General features: G+C 35.1%; 1 protein-coding gene across 2 annotated transcripts in view; it reads right to left on the bottom strand.

Moving 5' to 3' along the window:
• Nucleotides 1-14,203: 14,203 nt before the first annotated feature.
• Nucleotides 14,204-20,333, bottom strand: part of LOC102807777 (AP-1 complex subunit sigma-2) — a 55,275-nt gene continuing 49,145 nt past the window's right edge. The window contains exons 4-6 of one of the 2 annotated variants that reach the window (XM_085502702.1): nucleotides 19,592-19,729; nucleotides 14,893-14,983; nucleotides 14,204-14,374 (exon numbers count right to left, since the gene is read on the bottom strand). In XM_085502702.1, coding sequence (XP_085358828.1) covers nucleotides 14,936-14,983; nucleotides 19,592-19,729 — 186 coding nt within the window. In that variant the 3' untranslated portion in view covers nucleotides 14,204-14,374; nucleotides 14,893-14,935. The remainder of the gene's footprint in view (nucleotides 14,375-14,892; nucleotides 14,984-19,591; nucleotides 19,730-20,333) is intronic. The other variant, XM_085502699.1, reaches the window with a different exon arrangement.

Genomic DNA, 20,333 nt, shown 5'->3' on the forward strand with positions numbered 1-20,333 from the left:
AAACGAACTGTCCCAATAGTTGTCCAGACAGACCTGTCTAACTTAGACATTTTTTAGACATTTTTAGACGATATTATCGATAATATCGGAGAAAGACGAACTGTCCCCATAGTTGTCCAGACAGACCTGTCTAACCTAGACATTTTTAGACTTTTTTAGACATTTTAGACGATATTATCGATAATATCGGAGAAAAACGATCTGTCCCAATAGTTGCCCAGACAGACCTGTCTAACTTAGACATTTTTAGACTTTTTTAGACATTGTTAGACGATATTATCGATAATATCGGAGAAAAACGAACTGTCCCCACAGTTGTCCAGACAGACCTGTCTAACTTAGACATTTTTAGACATTTTTAGACGATATTATCGATAATATCGGAGAAAAACGAACTGTCCCCATAGTTTCCCAGCCAGACCTGTCTAACTGAGACATTTTTAGACTTTTTTAGACATTTTTAGACGATAATATCGGATAACGTTAAAAAGTGCAATGTCGCGCCTTCCTCCTTGCTGTCTATACCTAGCCTTTTTAAAACCCACCAACCCTGCAATTTTCCAGTGTTACTCTGAAATTATCAGCATTGTCTAATAAAATACAAGGGGCAGTCACTACAGCATGCACAGCACTTACGACGCTCACTGCCAGGGTTGCCGTAGTGACCACTCACACTCAGGTACCACGTTGTCCATGTCATGATGTAACTCAAACGACCGAGGTACATCAGGGGAGGAACCGGTATGACACCTGTACGTGCGGGGTGAAACCCCCAATCCTTTCACCAGCAATCAAGTCTCTTGTGTCATTACTTTATTTACCACTCCTCATCCTCCACAGCCCAGCAATGTTAAACAGATATATTATATTTATGATAATGATATGAAAAAGAGGAACAATATGGACACAAAGAAAAATACATTTGGAGATCACCTTATACAACTATGTAAAAGTAATCAACTACATATATTGAATGGTAGATATAATGGTGACATACTTGGTCACTTTACTTGTCATGCGGACAATGGAGGTGCCAGCACTGTTGATTACTTTCTAGCTGACAATAGATTAAGTAAATATATTTTGAACTTTAAAGTCAAAACATTAGTATCAGGAAGTGACCACTGTCCAATATCAACAACAATACAAATGCCAACATTTACAGAAACAGAGTTTAACATAAACAAAAACCTGCAAAATTACCTAGGAAGCTATAAATGGACGAAGTCCGCAACAGATATTTACAAGATATTTTTAAAAACAAAAGGTGAACAGTTAATAAAGTCATTTACAGAAACAGATTTTACAAAAAAAAACATGTAAATGAGATAACCCAAAAATTTCAAAATTTATTAGAAAACATTGCCAAAAAATGTAACAAAAAAAAGACAAAACACTGAAAAAAACATTAAGAAAAGTAAAGTAAAATGCACTGACTCAAACTGTATGAAAATGAAGAAAAAACTAGAAACTCTTGCCAAGCACATACAACAGAGACGAAAACTTGAGAAAAGTATATCATGGAGAAAGAAAACAATTCAGAAAATGTGTCAAAACACTTCAAAAGGATAGGTTAGACAACCTGGATAATGAAGAAAATGCAGTGACATTTTGGGAGTTAATAAGACAATACACAAAGACAAAACAAGACAGCATTGTGTCTGAAATACCATACAATGATTGGATAAACCATTTCCAGAATATCAGTCAAAATACTAGTACTTCAGAAAAGAGACAATCAGAAATACAGAAACAATTAAGGGAATTAGAAAATATGAATTTCCTTAATAATATGTTAAATGCTGAAATATCAATTAAAGAAATCAATGAAGCTTTTAAAAAGATAAAAACAAGAAAATCCCGTCTGAAATGCTAAAGCATAGCCATCCATTAATAGCCGAAGCATTACAAAAGATTTGTAATGTCACTTTACAAAGGGGAGAATATCCAGATTGTTGGAACACAAATATAATCACACCAGTACATAAAAAAGACAAATATGATCCGGCCAATTACAGAGGCATATCAACAAGTAACACAATTGGAAAATTATTTGCAATAATTTTAAATAAACGTATAACACAACATCTTGAAACCAGCAACATTATCCATAAAAACCAAGCCGGCTTTAGACGCAATCACAGAACAACTGATCATATACTGACATTACATACACTGATCAAATAATACCAATCAAAAAACAAGAAGCTTTACACTTGCTTTATAGACCTAAAGAAATGTTTTGATACAGTTTGGAGAGAGGAACTATTCATAAAATTATTACAAAACAACATATGTGGTGATACATATCGAGTCCTAAAACATATGTATATGAATATACAATTCAAAATTAAATTAGATGACAAAGTGACCCAGAGATTTAAAATGCAAGAAGGTGTCAAACAAGGGTGTCCATTAAGCCCAACATTATTTAACATTTTTATAAACGACTTGATAGCCAACATTGATAACTGTACAATGAATAGTCAAAACCTAAATAGTCAAAACATCTCTTCACTTCTATTCGCTGATGATATTGTTCTAACAGCTATTAACAAAGAAGACTTACAAAGGTCATTAGACACACTTTATGAATATACAAAACAATGGGATTTACAGTTGAATATGAGAAAAACAAAAATTATGATTTTCCCTAAAAATGGTCATAAATAAAAAAAAATACAGAATTCTCATATGGGCTAAACACGATTGAAAAAACCAACCAATTCACATATCTAGGGGTAACATTTAATACAAATGGGGCAATGAACATGACCATGGAAAGATTGGTAGATAAAGCAAAAGAAAGCTGATGCAGCAATCAAACCAGTATTAACATCAAACAAGTTAAACATGCATTTACAATTGAAATTATTTGAGGGAATCCAGACACCAATTTTAACATATGCTGCAGAAATTTGGGGAATCAATGGCAGACCAGAGTACTGGGACAAAACGTGTACAGAAAAACACCATTTAATGTTCTGTAGACGCTTATTAAATGTTAATAACAGAACAAGTAACATTGGTAGTAGAATGGAAATTGGACGACTACCATTACTAGCAAAAATACAACTGAATGCAATCATATACTACCAAAATATTATTAAGAATGGCCCAATCAGTCTAGTATATGATGCAATAAAAGATCAACAACAAAACAAATATAATGAAACATGGTTAATGAATCTGCATAAAATAAAACAACTATATGATATTAAGAATTTAGAAACAATTAAAAAACAAACAGTTTAAACAAAAGGTGAATGAATATTACAATTATAAATGGAACCAAGATAATCAAAGACCAGATTCACAACTAAGAACTTATACATTACTGAAGAGAAATATAAATACTGAACCATACATTAAAATCCTTCATAATAAAGAAAACATTGGTCTATTAGCAAAATTGAGACTAAGTGCCCATAAACTAAACATCGAGATGGGAAGGTACAAAAGACCAACAATAAAAACAGAAGACAGAAAATGTACTAAATGCAACCAACTTGAGGATGAAATTCATTACATCACAAAATGTAAACTTAAATGTAAACTGTACACAGATGAAAGAGAGTTGTTATATTCACATTTTTCAAAGAAAATTAACAATTTTCAACACTGTACAAACAAAGAAAAATTCATTCATATATTGAATACAAACAACAAATATTTACTAACAGAGCTTATCTAATTTATAAAAACAGCAAATACCATTAGAGAAAACCACCTAATGGGTCATTAATATTTGTTTTTACATTATTCCATGTAACTGTATTGTAGTAGATTTTAGATATCTAACTTGTTATGTTTATTTTAACATCTTTATTACATTTTATAAACCAAAATAGATATGTAATTCATTCTATAAGGTTGTAGTAAAGAATTATTTTATCTTATCTTATCTTATATTGGTTTGATGATCCAATTCAAACTTCCGAATGGTGGCCATTTTTTGTGTGCTAAAAAAATCATCAAATATTAAGTATTTCTGGCATTTATGGATGGATTTCGTTCAAACTTGGCACATACATTAGACAATATGGGTTCCTGATCACGTCCATTCATATTTCAGATCGGATTCAAAATGGCTGACTGCGGCCATTTTGTTTTAATGATTGGGCTTCTAGAACCATATCTCTGACATGCTATATATTTATTATACATCATGTTATAGATATGAACATGTATTCAAAATGGCTGATTTTGTTTTAATTGATGCTGTTCCAGAGCAATATGTCAGAAGCTCGGTCGTTTATGGGTGGATTTTTTAAAACTAGGTACATACATTATGCGTCCTGATGTACGTCATTTTGTTTTTCAGATCAAATTCAATATGGCTGACTGGCGGCCATTTTGTTTTAATGAACGCGATTTCTAGTGGTGTATCTCTGACAGGCTTTGACTGATTAAGTTCAAATTTTAAATATTCATTATACATCATCTCATAGATTCACAGATATATTGGTTTGGCAATCCGATTCAAAATGGCCGAATGGTGGCCATTTTTACCTTGCCCGTATCATCAACGATAGACGGGGGAGAGGTATATTAAGGCAAAAATATCAGTCATTGTTGTTGTTGTTGTCATCGTCGTCGTTAATAATTGTTATTTTGTGCACAATATCTAATTCTATTCAATTTTTTTTTCAAACTTGGTCACCTAATTCATCAGTATAATATCTTTTCATAGTATGAACGACATATGTCCTGTGTAAAAATATCATACGAGAAAATCTAATTTAAAAACGCACACCAAAAATAAAGGTTGCAGTGTTTGAAGATGTAGATTCTCAGGAGGTCACAGTACTGTTGTATACAAAACAGAGCTTGCAGCATGAGGGAGTTTTTTTTTACTTTTTAAATAATACAGTTGTCACACACTGGATATAATAAGGCCGTAATATGTTCAATTCTGTTTTGCAGTTTGTGAATAGACGAGTCCAAATATCCATTTCTTACCTTGAAAATAAATAAAAATAAAAATTCGAGAGCATCGGGTAATATATTAATAACCATTTTTACCAATCACTAGCTTTATTTTATTCGAACCCGTTTTCGAACATTCGGTGCTAAGAAATGTGGGTGTGGCTCTCTCGCAAAATCCTGTAGACATATACGGACATGTATGGTTTCTCGACGCAGATCGTGATTTTATCAGGTGACTTTCAGCCAATCGATTATGTTGTAACAAAGCGTATTTGACGCAAATTGAAAGTTTGTCGCACCATCCAATCACCGGTGTCAATTCACATGATACCATGATAAAACCAACACTTTTATACTGTGCAGAAGTCTGGTCAGATAGTATAATTAAACACCAACAGATGTATATGAATATTATGTCACCAATGGAACAATTGCACATGAAATACTGCAAAAACCTACTCAAAGTTAACAGCAAAGCGACCAATGTGGCATGTCTTTTAGGAATTAGGAAGGTATCCATTAATTACAACAGAGATAAAACAGATGATCAAATACTGGTTTCGAATAAAAAAAATGTCTGAAAATTCGCTGGTATATGAAGCATACAGTCTCGGCTTAGAACTAGACAACTCTGGCACCTACAACTGGGTTTCCGGGTTAAAACTCATACTTAAAGATCTAGATATAGACCATTTGTGGCAGGAAGAAAAAAAAGCAATATGCGAACAATTTAAATATAGATAAAATAATATCAGAAAAACTAAACAGATTTTAGACAATGATAACAAAGAGAAAATCACAAAAATAAATTGCGCACTTACAGAGAACAGAGAACTGAAAACAGACTTTGGCTTTGAAAACTACTTACACGTAGTCAAAAATACTCATCACAGGTCATCAATGACAAAATTGAGGATTAGTGCTCACAGACTACAAATAGAGACTGGGAGATATAACAACACAGATATATCTGACAGAAAATGTCTATGACGTGAAAATAACGCCATAGAGGACGAAGAACATTTTCTATTAACACGTGATCTCTACGCGGGAGAAAGAAAAACTTTATCAGCTGTTATCACCCCAACACTTAGCAAACAATAAAGAAAAATTAAAATATATTTTAAATAATAAAGATGAGAAAACAATAATACAAATAGCAAAATACATAGAGAACGGTTTCAAAACAAGAGGAAAGATTGAAAACATTATAGTCAGCTATCTCAAGATAAGGTCATGTACATGCAATAGTTATCTAAACATTCACCAACACAAATGTGGAAAACAATCCAATTTACTTTACCGTTATTTTTTTTCTACTTTTATTTGCTAGTTGTTTTTTATTTATTTTCCTGTGTGTATTTTTATTCTCACTTTAATTGTTTGTTTGTCTTTATTCACATCTGTATTGCATTTTAGTCAAAATCCTAATAGGGATACGAACGCAATAAAGACAATAATTATTATTATTATGTTACTACCCGCAAACTGCCATGGGACAATAGACTTCAAAGCGTTTCCAGACCGGGATAGAGGGACTGCAATAGAATCTTGGCACGTCACTTTTTACTAGTAAAACGCGGCGCATGGATAGACTGTTGAGACGCAAACAATTTAACTACTGAACTACTATAATAAACGAACAAACACATTCTTAGCACAAGCATAATTTCGTAATTTATTTATTTCCGGAAATAGTAATATTTTATATTTGAGCGTGTCACGTGTCAAAGGACGTAGATGCAAGCCTTAAAAAAAACCACCACATTTTAAAAAGCGCAGAATGGAAGGGGAAGAGTGTACTGTTTAAATGAACACATGATAATAATAATATAGACGCATAAAATCCGTAGGAAATGATAAAAAGTGTTTTACATAAAGAAATTTAAAACTATAAAAAAATCCTATTCTTAAAATATAAAAAACAAATATAAAAAAAAATATGGATAAAAAATAAAGACAATTTGCAACCAATGATGAATACAGAATAGAATGAGCTTTAATCATGTGACATTCATTCTTATGTGTTGTGGGAATAGTAAAGATTGTAGTCTGCAATTCTGAGAGTTATCGGTAATACGAAACAATCTGCAATTAGAGATTTTATAGGTTAGTTGTGTCAGTTGTCTGAGGTTGTGTGGAGCACATATTATAAGCAGAAATGTATGTAGTAAGTCCGTAATACAACGAACAGCCCGGAAATACAGAGAATTCGACTACGCAACTCACGAGACAAATATGGTGCCACCTTAACAACATACAGAACCGAGCGTCTTCGGAAAGCTTCGGAAATCAGGGACGTCCCATAAATAAAGTTCGCAGGGGGAATAGGTAAAACATAGTTATCAAACGCAACACAACAAAGGAACACAGTTGAAATTTAAGTTTCTTAAGGGTCCAAAACTCTTTCTTCCAGCGTCTTCATCAATTGTAGAGGAGATGCTCCTTTCTTAAATAAACAGTCTGCCAACTGTTTAGTTGTGTCTGACCAAATCACCTCGTTCACCTTCTACCAATTATTTTATCTCAATTCATAGTCTTTTCTCATTGACGAACTTGGTAGACCCAATTGCCTCATACAGAGGATTTACAATAGTCACAGTGCATGGCCAAAAACGGGGACTTACATTTTTGATCTTTGTGCGTCCGTCCGTGCGTGCGCCCGGGCCTGTATCTTAGACATGCCTGGACCAATCACAGTCAAACTTCACACATACATCATACATATGCACATCAATTGTTTCACGATCTGATTCAAGATGGCCGAATGGTAGCCATTTTTTTGCTAAAAAATCATCAAAATCAAGCATTTATGGATGGATTTTGTTTAAACTTGGTACATATTGTGGACATTATGGGACCTTCGTGCACATCATTTTATTTTTCAGATCGTATTTAAAATGGCTGACTGGCGGCCATTTTGTTTTAATGAATGCAGTTCTAGTGCCATATCTCTGCCATGCTTTGACTGATTATGATCCAATTGCATATATTAATTATAAATCATGACATAGATATATTGGTTTGACTATCTGATTCAAAATGGCCAAATGATAACCATTGTTGTGTTGCATTTCTGGCATTCCAGAACTGGATCTTGGCGTTTATGGATGGATTTTGTTCAAGCTTGCTACATACATAAGAGATTATGGGTTCCTGATGCACTTCATTTTATTTTTCAGATCGGATTCAAGATGGCTGACTGGTGGCCATTTTGTTTAAATGAATGCACTTCTAGAGCAATGTCTCCGATATGCTTTGACTGATTATGTTAACATTTTATATATTCGTTTTACGTCATGTTATAGATATATAGATGTATTCAAAATGGCCGACTGGTGGGCTTTTTGTTTTAATTAATGCTGTTCCAGAGTAATATTTCTCAATATGTATAAGTACGATCAGATATAAGATGTCAATCATTTTAATGTTAAAAATTCATCATATTCAAGCATCATCTTCTGGATGCACACTTCTGACATGTTTATGTTCCAACTATATCACTATAAGCAAATATATATATTTTAAATTTGATAACTAACTGGGACTGTACCATGCGTGGCTTGTTGATATTGAGAGGGTCACCCACAGAACTCGCACTGGACGGGGGGGGGGGGTTCTTTCATTGCTAGAATGGGTAGACAAGGCAATTGTACTGGAAATGAAATACGCACACACCAAAATATCAAGTTAAAGATCCTGGCTTTAATACCTCTCGAAATAATTACAGGAGCAAAGCACAGAATAATACAAAGAATAAATTCACTAAAATAAGGGATTGTCTAGGGTAAGTGTGCATTGGTGATAACTCACAGTTCCAGGATGTGGAAATTGATGACAGTCAATGGCTTGCTTGCAGAAGAGCGCTGTTATTCTGGGGGGGGGGGCTACTGGGTTTCAACAGGAGCAAATCAGAATGTGGTCTTGCTAGTAGCTGTCTCACCATGACATGCAGACACTCGCGTAAGCAAGTCAGTAGATCGTAAACATCATTTGTTATGTAAATCAAAAGCACACCTGGTCGCTTCCAGAGTTGTAGACAAGTATGACCTGTCAATCACTTTTATGACAGTTATCACACGGCAATGCACATCGTTTCTTCCCATGATTCCATGCACACTTCTATTTAAATATAAAAAGAAAAACATAGCATAAAGGATGCTGACAGCAACCACTTATGCAAGTAAGTGGTAATGTTCCTGGATTTGGCCATTTCAGCAATCTGGGTAGCAATGAACACGCCTGCATCAATGGCATCAGCCATTGCCAACATGTCTTCTGCTAATGTGCTTGAGAGTTCAACTATTGGTGAGAACTTTCCTGATTGTCCCACAAGAAAATAAAATACCCCCTCGACTGCCCTCATTTGGAAGGTTTCCCAAAGGACAGAACACTGAATACAATGAGGGATAGTTTACCTTTCTGATACAGTGGCCCCTCGCTAAGTCGCGGGTGTTGGGATCCAAGCAAAAACCGCGACTTATCGAGGGCCGCGACTTACCGAGGGACGTCGTGAAAGAGGGAGGTCGTGCATTGAAAAACATATAAAAAGCACATATAAACCCTCGGTTTAGTTAATTGATGTATCATCACATGTGTCAGGCAGTATTCGAATAAAATCATGATTATGTTTGCTGTAAACATTGCGTTGATTATTTTGTTTGTGTCTGATATTATGTGGGCCGCTTGCTATTGCTTGCGACTTCGACGGTAACAGCTTCCAAAATAAACCAGTTTAATCGCAATTATAAACATGTTCGTCAAAATAACCACCTTCATAGATAATTTCTCTCAGTTTTTCGGGAAAAGTTCCGACAGCGTCAATGTTCCCAGATCGAGCTTCGCCTTGGATTGAGACTGCGTGTGTCGATAGCGTGTCTTCTTTGCCATCGCAAGAACCACCCTGAACTGGCCTCAAATTCAAAGTCGTCATATCTGAGTTGTATGCTTTGCATTGGGTGATGGGACCAGATAGTGGAGTTCCGGGAGACCGTTCTTAAAGAAACGTAAACAGCTTTATCGGTGTCATCATTGTCGGACACTTTCGCTTGTTTTCTGTTCAGTCCCGCCTCTTGGTCAACTTTGAAAACAAATTTACTTTTCATTTTTTTACCCACCCACAAATAGTGGGCTCAACCACGTGCAACCCTTAACTTGGTTTGACACGGTCGATCGCCGTGAATTTATGGCGTACGAACAGGCTGTATAGCTTTCGCTTTGACATGCTGCTCAATTGAGAAATAGAGATCAGAATTCTATGAATTCAACTCATTGTAGCGAGTTTTTGTAGAGGTATACCAAAATGGGACCGGCCAAGAAGTACGTACGGTCACTACTCGACACCCCTGTTGACACCTTGAGTAAGGCCGCCGTCACCCATTGCATCTCAGCAATTGACGGACAGTAGGTGTTAAGTTGTCTCTTTAACGGTTAGTTAAAAACACTATGCCACGAAACATTAGTCTTTGTACTTCAAAATTGCTGTCAAAACACAATAGAAATTTTGGGAGCCATCCAAGTACCTGCGACTTAGCCGAATCGCGACTTACCGAGGCGCGACTTAGCGAGGGGCCACTGTAACTGTAATAATATCGAGAACTTCTCTCACTGTCCCAGTCTTGACTCGCCATGCTAAACTACATGCATCATTCAACTCTGATGTGCTATCCATAATATCTGTCCATTTGTTTGACTTTGTTTGTAGGGTGGTGGTTTGTTGTTTAGCTCTGGATTTTTCAATAAGAATCTGTCTTAGGTTATCTGTGTAGTCATTCTGATGTATGCTATTCCAAAATCTTCACTAATTAGCCTGATTCCAATGGAATGCATAAATATCCTCTTTGAAATTTACTCTCACATGATCAATAATTGAGGATTCAAATCGTTTTGTACCACCCCATATAAAATCATCAACATGGCTTGAGACAACCATCCTTATCCATCCAGTAGAAAACTGCGGGGTCTACCTTTGACACGGTTGCACCTAATCTGCTCATCACCGACCTTACTTTCTGGTGCCTGTGCAAAGATTCATCGCCCAACCCAAACACAAATTTTTTTAAAATGCCATATAATTTGCCTCTTTGGGTGGCCGGATATAAACTTCTCTTCAATAGATTTCTCCATTAATTTTCTTAAGTGTTCTGCCGAGGAATGCCCAAATCAGCTGTGCAGTTTAATCAAGATTTTCTTTTGATCCACTATTTATATTCTTACCAATCATCATTTTACTTTCATTCACCTCAGGCTCTGTATCATCAGCCATCAAGGTCATAGCTTGTTGATCAGTAATTTTGTTCTCACAACACAATAATGTCACCGAGACATCAATAGTTTGACAAGCACTTTGAACATTTCTGCTTTGTCATTGCAAACAGAGGTATATCTACATCTACCACTTCTGTATTTATCTTGCAAATATTTTTTCCTATCTTTGCAGGTAGTACCGGTATGACATTTTCCTTTGAAATTACCTTTTTACCATCACAAAACGTGAAGCCTTTTTCTGTATGGTGTTAAGATCATCCAAAATAATTCTCTAGCCACTTTCTTCCACACACAGTGCGTGTACATGCAGTATCAATTATAGAACATCCATATGATTCAGTCATTATCAATCTCATTATCAGGCTGTTCTTTAGTAAGTAAAGTTATATTACATGTCTAGTTAACTGGATCATTCTTTTGAACCATTCAGGCCTTTTTGTTCATCTTTATCTCAACAATCCGTAGCCCAGTGGTTTACTGACTAACAGACCATGCATCTGGTTCTCTTCCCATATCTATCCAATGGATTTGTACCTCTAGGGGTTTCTGAGTTATCCAAATTTTATTTACTTTTTTTTTTTTTTTTGCCACCGTAGGGATTGTCAAATCTTTCATTGACGTATGTCGATTCATTATCCAACAGCTTGAAAGGAAGAACAGCATCATGGGGGAGGGGGGTGTCATTTGGTACTTTTGACATTGGGTATACAGTCGTTTGTACTCAACGATAAATTTCCTTCTTCCGTAGGTCAACAATTTTGAAAAGTCATCGTACGCAAGATCTGTCTGTTCATAAATAAAGGATCCAACTTACTAAGCCAATATCCAAACCATCTTCCTTATTGAGCTCACTTACTTTTACATATCTAGTGTCTTTGCTTTTCACTTATTTGCCATATTAAGTCATTGCTACAAACCCAAGGATGTACTTTTATCCGGTCTGTCCCCGCTGCTTCACTAAATCATGATTGTGAAAGCAAAGTTGCATATTAACATATAAAATATTGTTTGATGTTCATGAAGTAAAATAAAGGGAAAATATAATTTAACATTGTTTACATTGATAAAAGCTCATTGTCGAAACGAAGCTTACCCATTCATGCTAGTCGCAATAAACATCATGCATGTACTCTTGAATAGCGTCAATGACTACGATGAAACTTTAGACATCAGGAAAATTTAAAATAACACCTTAAACAAGCAGCCTGTCGGCTGAGATAGCTTCGCTGTTAGCAATGCACATTTCAATTAAAGAACTGAAGACATCATTAGAAAATGAACAATATGAATAGTATCAAAGCAATCGGACTTACAGTTTTTAACAAGAAGTCGAAAATATCACTTTTTACCAAAAATTACAAAAATATTCACCAAAATAAATAGAGAATTGAAGATATCATCACAAAACAAACAAATCTGAGAGAGGTCCACATGTAGTACCTATATATGTAATATCAAAGCAATCGGACTTACAGTTTTCAACAAGAAGTCGAAAATATCACTTTTTACCAAAAATGACAAAAATATTCACCAAAATTAGAGAACTGAAGATATCATCACAAAATGAACAAATCTGAGAGAGGTCCACATGTAGTACCTATATATGTAATATCAAAGCAATTGAACTATTGGTTTTTAACAAGAAGTCGAAAATATCACTTTTTACCAAAAATGACAAAAATATTCACCAAAATTAGAGAATTGAAAATATCACCACAAAATGAACAAATCTGAGAGAGGTCCACATGTAGTACCTATATATGTAATATCAAAGCAATTGCACTTGCGGTTTTTAACAAGAAGTCGAAAATATCACTTTTTACCAAAAATGACAAAAATATTCATTAAAATTAGATAATTGAAGACATCATCCTGAAATGAACAAATCTGAGAGGTCTACCTGTAGTACCTATATATATATATATATATATATATATATATATATATATATAATGCAAAGCTATCGCTGCACCTTGTGCATATATGAGATAGTTGTTATTTAATGACCAGATTCGTAATTATGCATATTTCAATTGGAATTATTCCATTGTTTGCTACATGCAATTATCATTACGAGTTATGTTTTATTTGTATGAATCATCGTTGATAATATTCGTTATAAGTTTCTATTCTATTTTACTGTCAAAGTTGCTAGCATAGTGTATTTCTACCATCATAGCAATTACGTTACGATACGATAGAAACTACCATCGTCCAGCTATTTTAAGCCAATTCCAAATATGGAGTGTTAGCCAGAGCGAGGCTTAATGTAACAGCCAATCAGAAGTTTAGGCTGACGTTTTTGAATTCTCTAGTTCGGTACTTTCTCTCTCTGTCCACGTTTTGAGTTGTGCTGTGCAGCCATTTTTACTGCTGGAATAAAAGGGTATTCTCTGTTTTGAATACTGATATGGTTACATTTGCGTAGTGTTTATCATCTACCGAATACAGTATTGGTTGATAGTTACAAGATTCCTGATTCAGTAGCATACCCCGCTACAAAAGCAATCAGAAGTCAAAAATTGGAGAATTAAAGATATCATCACGAAATGAACAAATCTGATATAGGTCCACATGCAGTACATATATATGCAATAATATATAAGCAATTAGACATTTGGTTTTTAACAAGAAGTTGAAATTATCACTTTTTACCAAAAAAGACAAAAATATTTATTAAAATTAGAGTATTAAAGTAACATCACGAAATGAACAAATCCAAGAGGTCTACCCAAGGTACACATACAAAATGTACACCAAGTATCAAAGCATTCAGACTTGTAGTTTTCAAAAAGTCGAAAAATTAAAACATTGACACGGACGACGACGGACGTTAGCGGTCAATCACTCATATGATAAGCTCCGCTCGACAATGTTGACAGCGGAGCTAAAAACTGCCTAAAAAATCATTGATTTCTTGGTCCCATTTTATTTTTTTAAAAACCCAAACTGCCCAGGGCGAATTTATGGCAGAATCCGGTAATAGGATGTACCAACACATACAATCTTTTAATAGTTACACTATGTTTATTAAATATTAACTTGTACAACAAAATATTATACTAATGATGATAACAATGTTCCATCTTTACCAATACAATTATATCAGCTTGTCAATAATCAATCCACTTTATGTCAACCCTATTTCTTCAAGAACACTTCTATTACCATCAGTTTCCTGTAACCAATACAACAACAGAGCAATGATTAAGTTCCAAAAAACTGTATGGTGGCAATTTTTACATGCAGTGATGAGAATAAGTGCCTTTAGTTAGTAACAAGGGTGATTATAAATGTGCTGGATGTATGACATTATACTGGTACTGCAAATGAGATGTATGTATAGAATGATACTATCACATGCAACTACATGCAAAATTTACATCTAGGGAAATGGCTGAACCCATCAATGAATAGTAATGTTTTACCAATTGATTTAATACTACCTACAAGTACAACTCATCAGCTGCAGAACTTTAGGTTACAAAAATACTAAAATGTTAGTTAAATTTAAGCAAGGTACATGTTTGTGATGTATATGTAACAACAAAGATAAAAAGTTATGCCTTGAAAACATTTAGTTTTATCTACATGGATGAAATGTACAACTTCCAATGATTAACATCAATATTCTGCCATTTCCCGTTAAATACAACTAGGAACATGAATTGTTGTTAGTAAGGTATGTGTGCCTACAGAGTTGTGTAAGAAGTGGCCACCACTAGCATATAGAAGGTAGTTAAAGGAATCCCATTTCTTCTAGAGCATTTCGCATGGCATCAGCCTCCTAGGCAAATGAAAAAAGAAAGTAAATCGATACTGCCTGAGCAAAGAAAATAAAGTTCACCAGAGAAATTAAAGTTAACATAACTGTATCAAGGAAGTAACAAGCAGTCTCCAGTTAATGGCAAGCAGGCAAGGTTGATAAATAGAGCCTAGTGTGAATGATACGATCATTGTGACTATGTCAAAGCCAAGATGTAATACAGATACATGTCATGGCTGTTATTTGGTATTGAAGTAGTTGATGTGCATTAATTTTAACATGCAAATAGTGATGCTAGGATGGCAAAGATAAAAAATCTTTATTGAGATCTATCAGAGATACAATTCGTGTTTAGTCACAACTACATTTAGAACAGAGTATGTGAAATCAAAGAAAGCTTAGAATAAATTCCTGTGTGTTGAGGGTATTACAAGTATGACGTACATGTATATAATATATGTAAATTAGGTACTTAATATGCATAGTTTTTTACCATGATCTCACTATAAAATGTTACATCGATGCAAGTTGTGCCCAGTAATTAATTCTTGCATTGACACCAGCAATTCTTACTAGAGACATAAATATTGCTGGCACTGGATAATATGACAGAACACTGTCTTGCCCTGATATTTGTGGAGTATGAAAGTTATTTTCACAAGTCATGCAGTCTATCCTGAGGCTGTATACAGCATGAATAAACCGTATCACGAGTAAAATTAACTTCCATACTCTACATTCTGTTACTATTACAATGTATTATGTTCTCTGACTTGGTAAAAATTACCAAGAAAGTCATAATCAATTCATCCAAGATGTTTGTACAAGTACAAGTGTGCGCAAGGGCAGTGACCTATTCAAAATTCTGTTCAATGATTGGTTAATCCGGCATTCTATGTATATATGCAAATGAGGAAGATACACCTTCATTGAAGTGTTTGCCATTGTGTAAGCGATGAAAACGACAACTGGCAAAAGCACCAAACAAAACAAACTTTAAGTGTTTCATAATAGAAGCAGCCTTACAATCGAAATAGCTCTGCTGTTTTTGTAGAAAGTCTTCCTCAAAACAAAGTTGACAATGTTCAACACGATGAGATGTTTATTAGTGTTCCCACAATGTTGTTGCTATATCACAAACAATTGTTATCATTTTGAGCTGGTAGATTTCAAGATGTTCATGAATGTAACTTTGGAAATCTCATTATTTAAATTACACAAAAACAACATTCAATTACAAGGGCCAATTATATATAACTTGGCAGCTCATGTTATCCAACACTGATCTCTCTTTAGCTCTATGTTGGAACTAACTAACATATTTTCAGTTTAACATTGTATACAGTCAATTTACAACCTAAACCTAAACTTAGCCTACTTAAATACAGTTGACTGTGGCCCTGAAATTCAGTATAGAATGCCAAAATGAATGCACTTATAACACCCTTTGCAAATGGTTTCCAATATTCCAATATGTTCACATTAGTTTTTCAGTCAATGCAATTTTGCAGACTTTTCAACCATTCCACTGTGATTGTGACATCAGTAATAGATTGCATTAGATAGTATTTCAAGCTAACCAAGATTTTGCCATTCACTGTATCAATGTCTAGGGCTGCAAGTGTGATGCAGAACATTGTCCTTGGTGGCAAGTTGATGGTCAATCAAAAACCTTTAAGACAGATTATTCACACCACCAAGCAAGATGCCAACTGGTGCTAGGAGGTCATCAACTCTGACTAAATAAAAGCCATTCAATCCTGTATCTCTGTCACTCCAATTCATGTAAACCATACAAATGTGCTTATTAAAATAATTGTTGCGTGCCATAAATTGTATGCCCTGTTATATTTGTTTTACTGAATTGTATGATTTTTTTTACTCAATGTGATATATTGAAAACTGTATTTTGAATATATAGTCAAACATGTCGCCCTCTGGTGAAAATAATGTTTTTCTCTTTCAACATAGCATCCTACATGCAGATCAGTTTCATTTCCATATGCTGATTCGATCTGAATATTTTAACATCATAAATTAGACATACAAACTGTGTCAACTGTAGAGTACAATATTGTCCTTGGCAGTGGTTGGAGGGTTGATTAAATGTATACTTTCTGAAACGTTTTGTGTTGTGATATATCTCAATGCAAATTGTACTATGAACTGCCATGACCAGTCAGTTATTTTGACCTTTTCAGACTTTGTCAGTGGTTAGAAAATGGATTCCAAGATGGATTTTAATATTCCATGCATATACTAACTGTGTTACCAATGTTCTTATGACCTCATCCAAATCTTGCTATTGTTGACCTGAGCATAATATTTATCTGATTCATGTACTTTTCTTGATGTCATTTATCTGAAATGTATGCTTTAGTTTATATATTTATTTTTTATTTAATCTTTTTTTGACAAGTTTTATATATATTTCCCTCTAAAAATGGCATTCTACATGCAGAACAAAATTAAACAAGTCATTGTCAATGACACGTCCCCGTTCCATTCATATTTGAGTGACATATACATTCAAAGCAGATCATGACCGAAATGCACCTGCATATGTACAACACATTGTGCTAAATCTGAACAAAATCCATCCATGCATGACTGAGATCCGGTTCTGGAATTGTGAAAATACGTGATTTTGATGCATTTTCGGCCTTAAAATGGCCATCATTCCGCTATTGTTAAGCAGATCATGAAACAAATGCACATATCTATTTGTGACATGATGTACCATGTGTGTGTGAAGTTTGAACTTGATCAATCCAGACATGTCTGGGATACGGATCCAGAACTGAATTCTTTAACAAAATGGCCGCCAGTCGGCCATTTCGAACTTGATCCGAAAAAAAAAAAAGACGTGCATCAAGGTCCTATTATGTTTAATGTATGTACCAAATTTGAACAAAATCCATCCATGCATAACTGAGATACGGGTCCGGAATGGTGAAAATGTGCGATTTCAATGCATTTTCGGCCTTAAAGCGGCCGCCATTTGGCTATCGTTAATGAGATCATGAAACAAATGCACATACATATTTGTGACATGATGTACCTTGTGTGTTGTGTGTGTGAAGTTTGAACTTGATCAATCCAGACATGTCTCGGATACGGATCCAGAACTGAATTCTTTAAAACAAAATGGCCGCCAGTCGGCTATTTCGAACTTGATCCGAAAAAAAAATGACGTGCATCAAGGTCCTATTATGTTTAATGTATGTACCAAATTTGAATGAAATCCGTCCATGCATAACTGAGATCCGGGTCCGGAATGGTGAAAATGTGCGATTTCAATGCATTTTCGGCCTTAAAGCGGCCGCCATTTGGCTATCGTTAATGAGATCATGAAACAAATGCACATACATATTTGTGACATGATGTACCTTGTGTGTGTGAAGTTTGAACTCGATCAATCCAAGCATGTCTCAGATACGGATTCAGAACTGAATTCTTTAAAACAAAATGGCCGCCAGTCGGCCATTTCGAACCCGATCCAAAAAAAAAAAATGACGTGCATCAAGGTCCTATTATGTTTAATGTATGTACCAAATTTGAACAAAATCCGTCCATGCATAACTGAGATCCGGGTCCGGAATGGTGAAAATGTGCGATTTTGATGCATTTTCGGCCTTAAAATGGCCGCTATTCGGCTATCGTTAATCGTATCATGAAAAAAATGCATGTGCATATGTCCCATATAATGTGTGATGTATGAGTGAAGTTTGAACTTAATCGGTCCATGCATGTTCGAGATACAGGTGATCACGGTCGCACGGACGCACGCACACAGGGCAAAACATAAGTCCCCGTTTTCGGACTGTGTCCGAACGGGGACTAATAACCCCAGAACTGAACTCGAGGTGAATATGCGAACCTGATGGCTGTAGCATATATCCTCCAGGAAAAGGTAGATCAAAGCAAGCCATTAGAAAATAATGAAACGTGATTGTGATTCAGAGATCACCGTTAGCAGTTGCAAAAACTTATGGCTGTCATATACTACCTCAACAAACCAACTATTCAATCTATGCTCAGAGCGACATATTGATTTACCAACCACCATTTTCACAAGATGCCAGTTTTTGTTTTATACCATTCCAAGGAGGTACTGTTAAGGGTAATGAAGAAACCGGGCAACCATTGCATCAAAACCCCACAAATATAGCTTAATAATATATGTGAAGATACTACAACACATCAGCTGATAATTTTCATGTGTAGTAGGTAAGTTTCATGATATAATGGCATAAAAAGCATTCTATCAACACAATTTGCTGGTATTTTTTATCACTTCAGACAAAGAGTTTTCTGTTTTACACACAAAATATGCCAAATAAGACAATTCAAAATTAAATATCGAACAATGCATGAGAAATGATGGACAGAAGTATTCCAATCTGGGGCTAAATTGCAGCATGCACCAAGTCTTACTATATTTGTATACTATTACCATTTCCAGTTTAAAATAATTTTGAGCAATGCTATAAAGATTAATGACTATCAACTGATAAAATTAGAAAAAAATATACAGAGATATACAAAGATTAGTGTACTGACAACTATACAATGCTCTTTTCTTGGAATGTCTGATACATTAATGAGCTGCAAAACTGTATAACTCACCTCTTGGAGCAAGTCTTGTGCAGCAATTGCCTTGAGAACATTCTTTTTACTAGTTTCCTGTACTTCACCACCTAACATTAACTCATCTAACATAAAATAGGCTTTCTCAAAATTAAAAATAATGTCTAATTCACACACCTGAAAAAAAAAGTAATTACAAACAGGTTACAAGCAGACTTCATACAAAAGAAGGAATGCTTACAAGAGCCTGTGAGAGGTTTTCTGCAGATTATACAAAAATAGGATGCTTACAGGGGTTAGTGCGAGATTCTCTGCAGTTCATACAAGGTAGGAATGCTTACAGGGGTCAGTGAGAAGTTCTCTGCAGATCATACAAGGTAGGAATGCTTACAGGGGTAAATGAGAGGTTTTCTGCAGATCAATCAAAAATAGGAAGGCTTACAGAGGTCAATGAGAAGTTTTTCTGCAGATCATACAAGATAGGAATGCTTACAGGGGTCAGTGAGAGGTTCTCTGCAGATCATACAAGGTCAGAATGCTTACAGTGGTCAATGAGAGGTTCTCTGCAGATCATACAAGGCCAGAATGCATACAGGGGTCAATGAGAGGTTTTTTGCCGATCATACAAAAATAGGAAGGCTAACAGGGGTCAGTGAGAGGTTCTCTGCAGATCATACAAGGTAGGAATGCTTACAGGGGCCAGTGAGAGGTTCTCTGCAGATCATACAAGGTAGGAATGCTTACAGGGGCCAGTGAGAGGTTCTCTGCAGATCATACAAGG

Source organism: Saccoglossus kowalevskii, chromosome 1, assembly GCF_978046115.1.
Source record: "Saccoglossus kowalevskii chromosome 1, keSacKowa6.1, whole genome shotgun sequence".
NCBI classification, from domain to species: Eukaryota; Metazoa; Hemichordata; class Enteropneusta; family Harrimaniidae; genus Saccoglossus; species Saccoglossus kowalevskii.